Genomic DNA, 14,466 nt, shown 5'->3' with positions numbered 1-14,466 from the left:
ATATTCCAATGTTAACGAAACAATTTAGGAAAACTCAGATTTGATTTCAGTCCCAGTCAAACAATATGTAGTTTCTCATATACATAAGCAATAAGGAGAACCTTGACTGCATAAACTCAGAAATCTGATATTTCATTGCTAGTCACAGTCACAGTAATTTGACCTGGCAAAGATGATCTCTGTAACTGATATTCATCAAAGCCTCCTCTGGTGATTCTATATTGTCTTCTTCAGTGCATTAGGTCAAATGTAAATGGCATCTCAAGGGAGACTCAAATTGCCATCCAAGTCCTCAATGATTTGCTAGAAGCATGAGCAGAGCAATCAGCAGGGATTCCATCCTACTTATAAGGTTCTCTCCAGGTTTCCATCTGGAAGAGGTAGCATGTGTTTGATGCATGAATCATAAACACCTTCAATGCCTCCTTCAAAGCACCCGACCAGTATTTATAGATGCATCTCCTTATGTCAGCTCAGCCAAAATAATTAGTTTAGCCATCTCCAAGTCGGTCTAGGTTGACATTTAAAATATTTAATAATTATCATTTATAAAAATTTCCTATTAATTATTTAATATCTTTTCATGCAAAGTCGGCCTAGATTCCCATGCCACCAAAGTTGGCCCTTGAAACAATTATTCACTAATTCATTTTATTTATTTAATATTTTATTTATTTATTTAAATTATTGGAGTTGGCGAAGTATCAAAAAAAAAATTATTGGTGTTGGCCGACCCAGCCACCAATCAGGGACATTACAGTCCTCCAATCCCAAATTGCTTGTCCTCAAGCAATTGGCACTCTATACCCAATCAACTACCTTCTATATATACCTATATGTCTCAAAACAAAATACCAGGATCCCATATCATCCTCAGATTCACCATTCTGCCACTCTGCTGCGCTATTGTGATATAAACGACTCTCTTCATCTTGAATCCCTGGCTGTAGAATTGCATTCTCTTACTCAAAATCAGAATTGTAGTGATTAGAAACCATCTTATATCAATAAATATAGCGCACAAATTTCCATCAGGAGCATAGGCTGAGCTCTCTTTCAACAATGCTAGGGATGAAGGTCCATAATCAAGCTTATGAATATCCCTCTTCAAAGATAAACGAACTCTGAGATCCCACATTAAAATGTCTAGGTAGTTTTGGACCAAAGTGTTTTTGCACCCTTTCACGTTTCCCATGTAAAGATGTTTTTTATGATAGTAAAACTGAAATAGGTCTGTGTTCTCATATACCTTGAGCTGAGATGATAAGGATTTATAGAGTACTTACCCTCCTGAGCTTTTGTGAGACTCACTCCAACACAATCATCTTTGTGAGTTAAAATTTCAGAATTAGAATCAACTGAGACATCCTCCTCAATTGCATGATCCTCAACATGGTGACTCTGAAAATTTATTACTTGCTGCAATGGCTCTCCTTTTGGTAGGTTGATAGGTAGTTCATAGATTGGAATGCTTGTTTCTATCTTGGCCTCTTCATGTTAAACAAGCAATGCTTTTTCAACCTTAACTTCATTGACAGTTTGCTCTTGTTTTGACCAGTCTTCTAGATTCTTGGACTCATGCTCATTAATTTCCTTCTTAGCAACTTCTTTTTGTTTTGATTCTAGCTTTTCTTCGTTATTTATCAACTCCCTTTTTCCTCATCTTGGGGTCTTCTTTGTCTTCAATTCATACAACTCATCAAAAGATAAATATGGTAGACCCCTACAATCCTTTAAGGAGGAATTCAAGGATTTGCAGAAACGGGCTAGTCAATTTATCCCAGAGTTATGAGACTCGAACTTGGCTCACAATCTCAGTATGTTTAGAAAAGAGTGTATAAAAAATATTTTATAAAGCTCATGAATTTGGGCCAGACCCAACCCAGGACCCAGGAAATTGGCGAGTCTGATAACACACTGATTCATCCAAGATATCTTCAAGAATCAACACAATTAAACATATGCTAACAAAGGTATTGAACATGTCAATAAGGAGGATCTGCAGGTGAAGACTGTCAACCACATGGTTCTTGCAGTTGGCAAACAGCCCAATTGATGCAGGCGGTTGATGCAAACCTTGAAGTAGAACCTCTACCACCAGATCTTGGGTTATGGATGGTGACTGCTGAAAAATGGAGGCTTTCTTGAGGGAAAAGGGATATGGTAACTGGGAAAGATCTTTTGGAATGGTCTTATATTACTGTTAGCAGCCTTTTATGGGTTTTGTGTCATCAGTATCTCCCTGATAACAATTCAGCAATCATCATCTGCATATGCACAGTTAAAAGTCTACAACCAGTTTGATTTTGTTTATGATTATCACTTTCACAATTCTAATAGGGCTGCATATTACTTGTTTATTGCCCTTGACAGCAGTTTCGCAGCTTATCTGGTTATTTTTGTATCAAGACACACAACTATTATCTGTATCTGCTGTCAACTTATCTGGTTATATTACTGTTAGCAGCCTTTTATGGGTTTTGTGTCATCAGTATCTCCCTGATAACAATTCAGCAATCATCATCTGCATATGCCCAGTTAAAAGTCTACAACCAGTTTGATTTTGTTTATGATTATCACTTTCACAATTCTAATAGGGCTGCATATTACTTGTTTATTGGCCTTGACAGCAGTTTCGCAGCTTATCTGGTTATTTTTGTTTCAAGACACACAACTATTATCTGTATCTGAAAATCAAATAGATCCTGCACTGAGTAGCGCTGGAATATGATGTATTTTTCATGCTGATTAATATAGTTTTTTGCCTTTTTTGATAAAAAGAGATAACAAGGTCAAAGTTTCCAAAAACATGAATAAAGTGATAAACCAAAAGCTTAAGAGGAAACAAAGTGGAGAGTTTACAAGGAAACGAAGCGAGGAATCACTAGGATATGAAGGGCCATCACTCTCCCTAAGAGTCAAAGAAAAACCTCCCCTTATGGGTATGTATGCATGGTTAGGTGATGGAAGCTCCAACTCCAATGATGTCAATGTTGTCACAAAAGTTTGCACCCTTGCTGAGCTATCAACTCAGCAACCTAGTGAAACATGGAAACAACCCCGAAGTGTGGGACCTTGCACAAAGGGGTTGAATCTCCAAAGAAGGCCAGCTTCCTTCTCAATCCAAGTGCAAGTGTTGAACCAACTCAACACTCCACATTCTACTTCTAAACCTATCCTAACAGCTTGCAGAGGAAAAGGGAAGAAGGAAATGCTAAAATGAAAGGAGGTAATGCACAAAGATAAGGGATGTTCCTCTACCCACCCCAAAATGACACAAAGAAACAATCGAAATACCCTGGAGATGCACAAACTTCAGTTGCATGAATGACCCCTAACGCATGTATGGAGGTTTGAATTTGCTGAATGTCAAAGGGGAGAAGGTTTCCCACAACTCACACTTAGAAACAAGTTAACACAGCATATATGTGAGAGAAAGCCACAAAACATACACTTATAATGAAGGTAAGGAAACATACACAACATGCATAAGTTGAAGAGAGGCAAGAATGATGATTTCAATTCATTCACAGGCCAAATGGCCAAACTTACAGTTGCAAAAATGCAAGAAAATATACAAATCTTCAAGAGAAGTGAAAGAGCATAAAGTAGCTCAAACCAACAAGACGAGAACCCTTTACAATGAGGCTTAATAGCCTATATATAGCAAATTGGTCGCAAAGAAGAGACCAATGGTCAAAGGGGAAGCCTTGACCCTAGCATACACAAAGGAATGTCAGTCTGGGAAGATAGGGAAGGGCACGAATCTGACATGGTTGTGCATACAAGCAACCCATCCATACCCTAGCAAGGCAATCCCAAGAAGAAAAGTACTTCTATAAGGTAGATTGTCTGACATTCCAACATCAAAGCATACACACTTAACATGAAGGCTATCAAGTAACCACGAATAAGCATGGCCTTGGACTCCACTTGATGGCAATCCTGCAAAAAACATTAAATGTGCCCCTGTAGCTCCATAAATTAAAAAAATCGCAAGAGTTGGTTGAGTATTAAGAGCCTTGAGTGTTGATCACACCATTTGGAAGAGTTGTAGTCACCGTAGGTCAGACGTTGGGCCTTCAAGAAAATGTTGCAAGGGAGAGGAGGCAAGAACCCCGGAATCCGAAGGGACGAGAGGGACGAGATAGGAGGACTCCAGATTTCGGGGTTTGGCAAGACAAATACCTCTTCCCAAAAAGGGAAGGGGTAGAACGGTTCCTCGAATCCCGAAATCCGGAAAGGTAAGGCTGGGTTTCGAGGTTCGAAGAGACAAGATACCTCTTCCCAAAAGAGGAAGGGGTAGACCAGTCCCCCAAATCCCGAAATCCGAAAGGAAAGGTAAGTCTGGGTTTCGGGGTTTGGGGAGACGGGATACCTCTTCCCAAAAGGGAAGGGGTAGACCGATTCCCCGAATCTCGAAATCCAGAAGGAAAGGGAAGGTCGGGTTTCGGGGTTTGAGGAGACGGAATACCTCTTCCCAAATGGGAAGGGGTAGACCGGTTCCCCGGATCCTGAAATCTGGAAGGAAAGAGAAGTCCAAGTTTCAAGGTTCGGGGAGACAGGATAGCTCTCCCCAAAAGGGAAGAGGTAGACCAGTTCCCCGAATCCCAAAATTCGGAAAGGAAGGGAAGGTCGGGTTTTGGGGTTCGAGGAGACAGGATACCTCTTCCCAAAAGGGAAGGGGTAGACCGATTCCCCAAATCCCGAAATCTGGAAAAGAAGGTAAGGTCGAGTTTCAACGTTCAGGGAGATGGGATACCTCTTCCCAAAAGGGAAGGGGTAGATCGGTTCCCCGAATCCCAAAATCCGAAAAGGAAGGGAAGGTCGGGTTTCAAAGTTCGGGGAGACGGGATACCTCTTCCCAAAAAGGGAGGGGTAGACTGATTCCCCAAATCCCAAAATCTGAAAAGGAAGGGAAGGTTGGGTTTCGGGTTTCGGGGAGATGGGGTACCTCTACCCAAAAAGGGAAGGGGTAGACTAGTTCCCCGAATCCCGAATCCCGAAATCCGAAATTCCTAAGAAGGAATTTGGAAGGAGAAAAGACCAAAGGACTCCAAGGTGCGAAGGCAAGATGCAAGGGGAAAGGGGAAGGCCCGAAGCCCCCCTCATGATAGAAGAACACTTGAGTCGTTCATGATTCCATTGGTTTTGTGCTTCATCAACTGGGCCAGCATTGGTCCATGGAACATATCTTTGATTCGTTCTTACTGATGGACCAAGGGTATCATAAAATGACAACAGTCAGGTTTAACATAAATGGGTAGGGATAACATAGATGATAGTTTTAGAGATATGCTATATTCTACATAAAAGCTTAGATTAGGGCTTGTTATGCTGATACTCGCCCTAAAGAAGCTTCATAAGACCAATGATCTACTATTCCTTACACCTAACTTTTTATATCTGTGGTTTTTAAATTTACTAATGTTTACAAATATCCAATGTGCCTACAATTTGCATGCATGGTATGAGAGCGTGGAGGATCTTTGTGCTTGTGGGATACAAATGTCTAAATATATTGTAAATGAATCTAGATAGGGTTGAAGTCAGCAAATTGAAGAGTGAGAACTGGAGAATTTCACACAGCTGATGTACAGTATGAAATAATGAATACACATTAAAGGGGCACTGATGAAATTGAATTATTAATCCCATAATGCTTGTACAGTTCCAATACAATCATAATTGTTCGTGTTTGCTTCATTTGTCTGAGAGTTTATGTACACCAACTACGCACAAGTTGGATGCATTCTGCAAAAATCACTCTAAGCAACCATATAGTATTTAACTTGGATAAAAAAGTTGTCCCCAAACACTCCCCCTACCTCCAATGTCACTCACTTACCAGGGTGCTGTGAAAGATTTTGCATCTGTTAAAGTTCTGTGGAAGTGTAGTGTGTGCTCCCACATGATATGTTATTTATTAGTCAGCATGAAGAACCGACTAAACATGTCATATATTATCTATGGGTTAGACGAGCATACATATACCTACCATTTAGCTAATTGAAATATAAAATATCATATATTTGCATTTCTTTTAATTGCATATCGATTACAAATATCTTGCTCATTCAAGCATCAACATGAGACCAATACAGGCTCCTTACAAGAACACACGCTAGAAATCACATATGGAAGACCAAGAGTCAAAACTTAGAATTCTACTTTAGATGTCCCTATTGGGAATCAAACTTAAGTCTCCACAAATTAAACCCAACGTTTTAACCAATTATGCTCAATCCCTCGGACAATATAACTTACTGATGGACCAAGGGTGTCATTTTTATTAGAATATTTAATTATATTTTAGTCACCTATATTTAGTTCCTTGTTTAATGGTCATTTAGCTTTTTAGTAAATAACCTTTTAAGCTTTATTTTGCATTTAGCTTTTTCTTTTTAGTTAATTAGCTTTTAAGCTTTATTTAGCGTTTAGCTTTTTAGTAGTTCACTTTAAACGACTTGTTCTTAATTTAGAATGTCGTCTTGTAATCTCTATCTATACGCTTGTATATTGTTGAATAGATTATCCAATTATTGAATCATTCATTCAATTTATTTTTCATGGTATCAAAGCGAGTCGATGGGATTCTTTAAAGTTTAGCGAATTTTTTTATAAAAATTCTTGGCCTTCTTTCTAGAATATTTTCCAAATTTTTTTTTATTGTTTTTTTAATAAAAAAACGATTTTACTTTTTTGAAGGCTTTTTGAGGGTTTCAAGGGTTTCTGGTTCGGGGCAAATTTCTTTGTGTTGGGCAGCAGTTCATGTCTTTTTTAGGGTTCTAGAGATTTCCGAGCCTGCAACCTGGAGTTTTTTTTTGCAGATTGAAAATTTTCCTAGGGTTTCTGCAATTTTCAACTAGGGTTTTGACCCTTCAATTCAAGTCAAAATTATTCTAGTTGCAGATTCTTGGTGGGTTTTTCGAGACCTCAACTGGGTCGTCGTCAAATTTTTCTGGGTGCATCGTTTTTTGTGCCTCAATTTGTGAGCTGTTGGATTTGCATTTTGATTTCAGAATCTTGGTGGGTTTTTCGAGAGCTTTTCTGGGTTGGTCTCAGATTTTTCTGGGTGCCTCGTTTTCCGTGACTTGAATTTTGTGCCAGCAAATTTGCCTTGGAATTTAAAAACAATTCGCAATTTCTACTATTTCTGTGGACGTTGGGATTTTTGTTGTTTTTTTGGGCATCGTTTATGCTATTTTAAGTTTGCAGAAATTTTTTAATTTATGGGTTTCTTCCAAACCTCGAAATTTGCGCCTTAAAATTCGTGCCAGAATTCTCCTCCAAGGTTTCAGATTTTTTTGTGCAGCTACTTCTATTCTGAATTTTAATCAGAATCTTTTGTCTCATTCTTTGTGCCTTCACTAGGTTGACCACGTTCAACCTCAGTTTCTGTGATGGCATCTTTGACCAACATCATGTTGGAACACAGTCAGAAGTTAAATGGCCTCAGCCACAACACCTGGAAACAGTGCATGCTCACGGTATTTGAATATCGTTGCCTTGATCAGATTGATTTGGGCCAGACCTCGTTTTACAGGTCCTAGGGTTTTCACAATTTTTTCCTGAAAAATTGTCTGTCGGTTTTTTGATTTTTTCCACAAAAAATCATGGGAGGGTTTTCACGATTTTTTCCTCAAAAATTGTTCGCAGGGTTTATAATTTTCCCTTTAAAATTATCTAATTTGCAATCCGCGATATTCACGTAAGATTTTAATTATCTGGGTTTTACCGTTTTTTTCCACAAAAACGATGATTTGTAACCTCAGATTTCTTGGTTTTTCGATTTTCTCCTCAAAATCGTAAATTCTCTTTTCGAGGGTTCCTATTTCAAGGTTTGAAGGTTTTTTCCTCAAAATCGAGCTTTGTTGCAGTCAGTTTGGGTCGCATCTGCCAGGGCGTACATCTGCAACCGTGGTATCTTGCAGTCAATTTTGATGTTGGTACTCTTCTGCAAAATGGGTTTTTTGATTTTTCGCCATAAAAAATCATTGGAGGGTTTTGCTTGATTTTTTTCTCAAAAATCAGGGTTTTACCACGTGATGTCTAGTATTTTACCACGTGATGTTGTCTGATGTTTTCCCGCATGATGTCTGATGTTTTACCGCGTGATGTTTGGTGTCTTGCCATGCGAAGTTTCAGGGTTTTGTTCGATTTTTTCCACAAAAATCGTTTCAAGGGTTTTTACCATTTTTTTCCACAAAAATAATGATTTGTATCTTCAATTTTGGAGGGTTTGCCGATTTTTCCTCAAAATCATGGTTTCAGGTTTCAGTTTGGTTACCCAACGTCAGGTTAGATCCAGGAAGGGTCTCCACTGCAGCAGAGTGTTCTTTTCATTTGTGATCAAAAGACCTGCAGTGTTTTTTGTAGGGTAGTTAGTAGATAGAATGACCATTAAGGGAGGGTATTAGAATATTTAATTATGTTTTAGTCACCTATATTTAGTTCCTTGTTTAATGGTCATTTAGCTTTTTAGTTAATTAGCTTTTAAGCTTTATTTAGCGTTTAGCTTTTTAGTAATTCACTTTAAACGACTTGTTCTTAATTTAGAACGTCGTCTTGTAATCTCTATATATACGCTTGTATATTGTTGAATAGATTATCTGATTATTGAATCATTCATTCAATTTATTTTTCAATTTTAACTTAGGTCTCCACAATTAAAACCCATCGTTTTAACCACTTATTATATGTGTGTCCTGATAGCAGTGTGCTCAATGAAATTACATCTTGGGTAGCACAGAGCTCCTATCCTCCATCTGTACTGTCTTCTTTTTATTTCAGATATTCCATTATTAGTTGTATTTGGGAGCTTGGAAACTATTAATGTTATAGGAATATAATCTCATATGAAACCCTAACCATAGATTTAAGGCATAACACATCTTCAGAAGAGAGACCTGTCCACATTCCTCTTTTCAGAAAACACAATTTAATTTGGACTCGTAAGGAAATGAAATAATGACACACTAACCTTGTTTGCTGCCTTATTACCAAGGCCAAACTTATTGGCAGGTTTCCCATCTGGAATCTTGTAATCTCTAAACCAATCCCGTATCGCTAGTAATGTTCCCTGCCATAAGTCAAACTTGACAATTACAAGGATGATAAAAATTCAACAACAAATCAAGCTTACATACAAAAAATAAGAATAACTAAACCTAGCATTATAGCTTGTTTTTTGGAAGCATTTTTAGATGGCTGCATCAATCTGAAAAACACATAGTAACTAACCCCTTGATGAAGACATTAAAGAAAATTTAGTGGTATATGATATACATCAATAATTTTTAACAAAAAAAATATTAAAAAGCTATAGCATTTTAGGATACAAAAAGAGATTCTGAACACTCACATTAGTAACAACAAATATGTGAAACTAATATTTCCAAAAATGTCTATGAAACAAGCTTTTTCAACAAAAGAAGCTATACTCCCTAAGAATTGAATGATGGAGACTTGAAGTACTTGAATGCACTTAACATTATTGTTAGTCAAAATGCACTTAACATTATTGTTAGTCAATCTGCATCTATACATGTAAAAATGGATGAGGAAGTCAAGTGCAATACCTTGCCATTCTCTTTGTTGAATTTGTGGGATAACTTGGTTGGTGATGGCTATTAGAAGTACAGCTGCAAAGTTAAAGCTGGAAGAGCTTGTTGGGGTCTTACGACAGAAGAAGAAAGGTTAAGTCAATGGATAATTCTACAAAGAATGTTCTCATTGTGAGAGGGATATCCAAAGAGAAGGAAAGAACAAAACTGGAGATAAGAGATCTAGATCCAGAGGCAAAGCAAAATCTCCTAATAAATCAGAACTGCAGTAAAATTGATCATTTCAAGTAGCAGAGGAGTTTGAAAAAAGTAGATGAGTGATCTAATGATTCCTCTCCCTCAAATACAAACTCCATCAACAAAGAAGTTGGAGATGTGTTCTTTGTATCTCTAAGCACATAAACATGTAATGATGCATGAATGATCGACTTAGGAGATTTGTTTCACAAGGAGTGGTTTTTCATATATAAATGTTATGATGGAGGTTTAGTCTTCTCAGGGGACAATACATCTCACAAGATCATTGGTCGTGGAAAGGTCAAATTGATGTTCAGAGAAGGGAAAGTTAACTCTCTCTTTGGTGTTTTGCATAAGCTTGGTTTACTTGGAAATCTAATCTCTACCACTAAGATGAATGATTTAGATGTGCAGCTTGTCTTTAGCAAGAATTGTTGTAAGATGGATAATGGAGCCATGGTTTTGGCAAAGGGAATTCGCTATAGAATTTTATTTAAATTTTAAACTTGATGCTTGCATCATGAGTGAATGTAACAATTCCATGGTTCTTGGGACTGAGAACCATATATTGCCTTCTGCGAATACAATGTTAAGGCATGAGAAGATAGAAGAAATTAGTGAGAAAGGTCTTAGAGCATTGCAATCAAAGGGCATAGGAAGGGGTTTTACTATTTGTTCCATGGATTTTAATTTCTATGAGTATTGTGTATCTGGCAAGCGAAATTGGGTTAACTTTTCCACTAGTACTACTAGAGTTAATAGGATTTTTTTTAAATTCATAGTGATTTTTTAACCTTTTTCAATTCCTTCAATTGGAAAATCCTTGTATTACATTTCTTTCATATATGGTTTCTCCAAGAAAACATGGGTGTTTTTTTCAAACAAAAATCTGAGGTTTTCAATAGCTTCAAAGAGTTCAAAGCTCTTGTTGAGAACCAATAAAAGAAGTAGAGAAAGATCTTGAGGATAGTGGTGGAGGTTTTCTATACAAAGATTGAACAATTTTACAATAGTGGAATAGCAAGTTAAAAGACAACTCCATACACCCACACTAGAATGGAGTTGCAAAAAGAATGAACAAAATCCTAATGTAAAAGGCTAGGAACATGCTCAATGGTGTTGATATAGAGCAAATTTTTTGGACAGAAGCAATGAAAATTACTTGTTGGTTGATCAATATATATCCTACATCATCTCTTGTTGAAGAAACCTCGCAAGAAGTTTGGATGGACCAGAACCTCTCTCTTTGGCTCTTGGGCATATTAGAGAGGTTGTGATGCATATTTTCATGTCACTAAGGACAAAAGCTATAAGTTGGACCATAAAGAAAAGAAGTGTATCTTAATCAGCTATAGTGATAGTGTGAAAAGGTACAAGCATTAGAATCCAATGACTAAGAAGATAATTTATAGTCAAAACAATACCTTCAAGGAGATCAGAGAATCTCCAAGACAAGAAGAGAAAAAAGGTGTAGTTTGAGACCAAGGATGATGAATCTGCATCTAAAGATGAACCTGAGGGTCAAGATGGACCTATAGAGGAAAGTGATCCAAAAGATGAATTAGAAGAGGAAGAATCTCATGCCCCTCTTGAGTAGATCCGTATTTTTGCATTACCTGCAAATAATGATGATCCCAGGTTTGTGAAGGAGGCATTTGAATCAAAGAAACATTAGTCCTGGAATTAGGCCATGGATAATTAAATGTCAACTTTGGATAAGAGCGAGTCTTGGGATTTAGTAAAGTTGCCTCCAACAAGGAAGCTCTGTAATGTCCCCTTTTGGGATTTACCTAATTTGGTCTTGGGATAACAATTCTAACTTAATGTGAGAGTTATAAATATCAATAAATATAATTTTATCAAAACTGAGTACTATTCATTATAATATTAAACTTAAGATCCTAAGACTAGTTTGAGAGATAGAGCCTATCTTGATAACTTCCCTTGATTTAATCCTTGACATGCATGTCTCAATGTTATAAATTCTCGCTACATATGATCTTCTTATAGGTTAGTCTTCAGTCTGGTGTATAGATTTTATATATATATTATCTGATTTATTCCACTGTCTTCATATAATTCTCTTTCTTATATCATATTCAGTTCTATTATATAAATTATTAAAACCTTATTGCCTAAAGGTATTAATTATTTTTAATGGTTGTAAGGGCAGACGGATCTGACATGCGTCAGATCTGGTCTGCCACTACATATGATATTAGGAATGACTGTCATACATATTGCAGTCTATAGTAATATTAAATTCTGCATAAAAAATATTATCAGACTTCGTATATTAAGCATAGACATTAAGCCATCACCAAGAGCAAGGATTTTTACTGCCTGTCCTAACTGTTCTTCGTTTGAATGCCTGGAACACTATCCTTTATGATGAACACGATGGCCTAAGCTGGAACGTACTATTTAAACTTCCGATATTTTCCTTAGTGCCTATGTGATTATTATATTTGCTATTCTAATCGAATCTTTATACTCAGGCTATATGGTTATTTAATCAAAAGTGGACCCCGTTTCTTAGGTCTACAAAGTATATATAAGCGATCTGATTCTTGTCTTTTGGACAAAGCTCTACTACGATAATCCAATAAAGATCAGAATGAAGGAAAATAAAACTACTCCCTCTATATCCCTTCCTGGAATAGTTTCAACTCCTTATGTACCTTGCAATATCGAAGGGATTGCACCCCTTGAATATTGAAGAGACATATCTCTTACAGATCGGGTCTCTTAAAAAGCATAGCGAATCGGTATTGTTATACAAATGATAATAATTAGTCTACTTTTATAAACGCTAGCATCAATCTTCATCATTGTTACCAATAGGTTGCTGTCTTATTAATAGTTATGACTAATTATTTAATTACTCGACTTGTACCTCAAGTCAATTCTCTTTGCTGAGTAGCGATACTTTGATAGTAATTAGATATGTTCCTTTAACGATGGCCTAAGCCTCATATATAAATTGTGTTTACAAATATGTAAATTATATTTATAATATATATAAATTATGTTTATCATATAACATTAATTTATTTCTTTATTTGAATCTTTCAAGAATATTGATGGGTTTTTTCTTATCATTGCTGGGACAGCTGAGGAGAAGAATGCATTGATGGAATCGGGGCCTTTTTTAATGTCGGGAGTGGGTTTTTTTATTAAGGATTGGACCCCTAATTTTGACCCTAGACAAGCCACTATTGAGGAAATTCCTGTTTGGATAAGATTGTATAATCTCCCGCATGAATACTGGAAGGAGGAAGTTTTTAAGAGTATAGGTGAGAAAATAGGGAGATTCATCAAGTCAGATGAAGCGGTCGACAAACTTAATTCATGCATATATGCACGAATCTGTGTTATGTGGAAGCCTCATCCAGGGCTCCCGAAGGTTGTGGATATTAGATCTCCAGAGGGTTTATGGAGACAAGAAATAGAAATAGAAGAAATCATGGTCAAATGTAAGTCCTGCAAAGAATGGGGTCATGAGGACCGTGATTGCTTGTCCGGGCAGAAGGGGAAAGGAAGGGCAGATCGTGTGCTAGAGGAGCAGCTGTTAGCAGGCTCAGCCTCTGAGCAGAGCATGGGCATCCATGAGATCAACCTGAGTTTTGTTCTGGCGGTTGCAAGGGATGGGGTTCTTCGGCACAGCTCAGATATTCCAGAGGGGATGGGAGTACCAGATGACTCTTGTCTAGGTCAGGAAATGCCGCAGAAGGCCTCTGGTTTGGCTGGAGTAAAGTCTATTGAGATGGTGTTTGGCGGTCTGGGTGAGTTTGCGGCGGAGTTTTCTCAGATTCAAGGAGAATGTCTGGTTGGGGAGAAAGTGGGTCAAGATTGTTTTGGAAATGGTGGGGGTGTTTGTTTTCATCTAGAAGGAAAGCCGATGGAGGCTGTGATTGGGCCCGCTTTAAAGGATTGTGCAGTCGGTGGGGGTTTTCCAACCCAGCATAGGTTCTACAACACCTCGGCGGATGGGTTGAAGGGGCAAGGGACGGGTTTGATTGCAGAGTCCCCGTTTGTTTCTGAGGATTTGGTTGGGAGTGTGGATGGAAAAGCAATCAGTTTCAAGGACATCCACATGTCCCTAGCTAAGGTGGATGGATCATCAGCAGAGCTGGAGTCTGAGGAGGACGACGGATTTAGTGATGATTCTTTGGGACTATCTGCAGAAATAGGGGAGACAGAGGTTAGGACCATTAAACAAACCAAATCAAATCCCACTAAGTCCAAAGGGAACTTGAGAGGAAGGAAGAATAGGCAGAAGTTGCTCGAGGAAGCAGGCAACATGAAGGGACAGACAAGGCTACTTAGAACCGAGAGAGACTTATTCTCTCCTGGATAGCAATGAAGTTCCTAACCTGGAATGTCAGGGGTTGCAATGCCCCTGACAAGAGACATCTGATCAAAAGAGGTTTTGATCAGGCTAAGCCGGAAGTTATTTGCATTCAGGAAACAAAGTTGGGTCGTGATGCAGCTGCTTGTATTTTTGGGGTAAGGTAGAGGTGGTCTGGAGCTTTTGTGGATTCAGAAGGGGCATCAGGTGGCCTTGGCATTTTGTGGAATCCATTGGCTGTTCAAGTGGATGTTGTTTCATGTTCTAAACATTGGCAGATGGTAAAGGTGAATTCGAAGACCATGATTTTTT

The 14,466-nt window shown here is 37.8% G+C and overlaps 1 protein-coding gene across 1 annotated transcript in view; it reads right to left on the bottom strand.

Moving 5' to 3' along the window:
* LOC131077714 (soluble inorganic pyrophosphatase 6, chloroplastic) overlaps window positions 1-14,466 on the bottom strand; it is a 134,449-nt gene that overhangs the window by 43,333 nt on the left and 76,650 nt on the right. Inside the window, exon 5 of the mRNA XM_058015251.2 lies at window positions 8,984-9,082. Coding sequence (XP_057871234.1) covers window positions 8,984-9,082 — 99 coding nt within the window. The remainder of the gene's footprint in view (window positions 1-8,983; window positions 9,083-14,466) is intronic.

Source organism: Cryptomeria japonica, chromosome 5 (genome assembly GCF_030272615.1).
Source record: "Cryptomeria japonica chromosome 5, Sugi_1.0, whole genome shotgun sequence".
Lineage (NCBI taxonomy): Eukaryota > Viridiplantae > Streptophyta > Pinopsida > Cupressales > Cupressaceae > Cryptomeria > Cryptomeria japonica.
The sequence above is the reverse complement of the archived record's forward strand: the minus strand, read 5'-3'. Positions and strand labels throughout refer to the sequence as shown.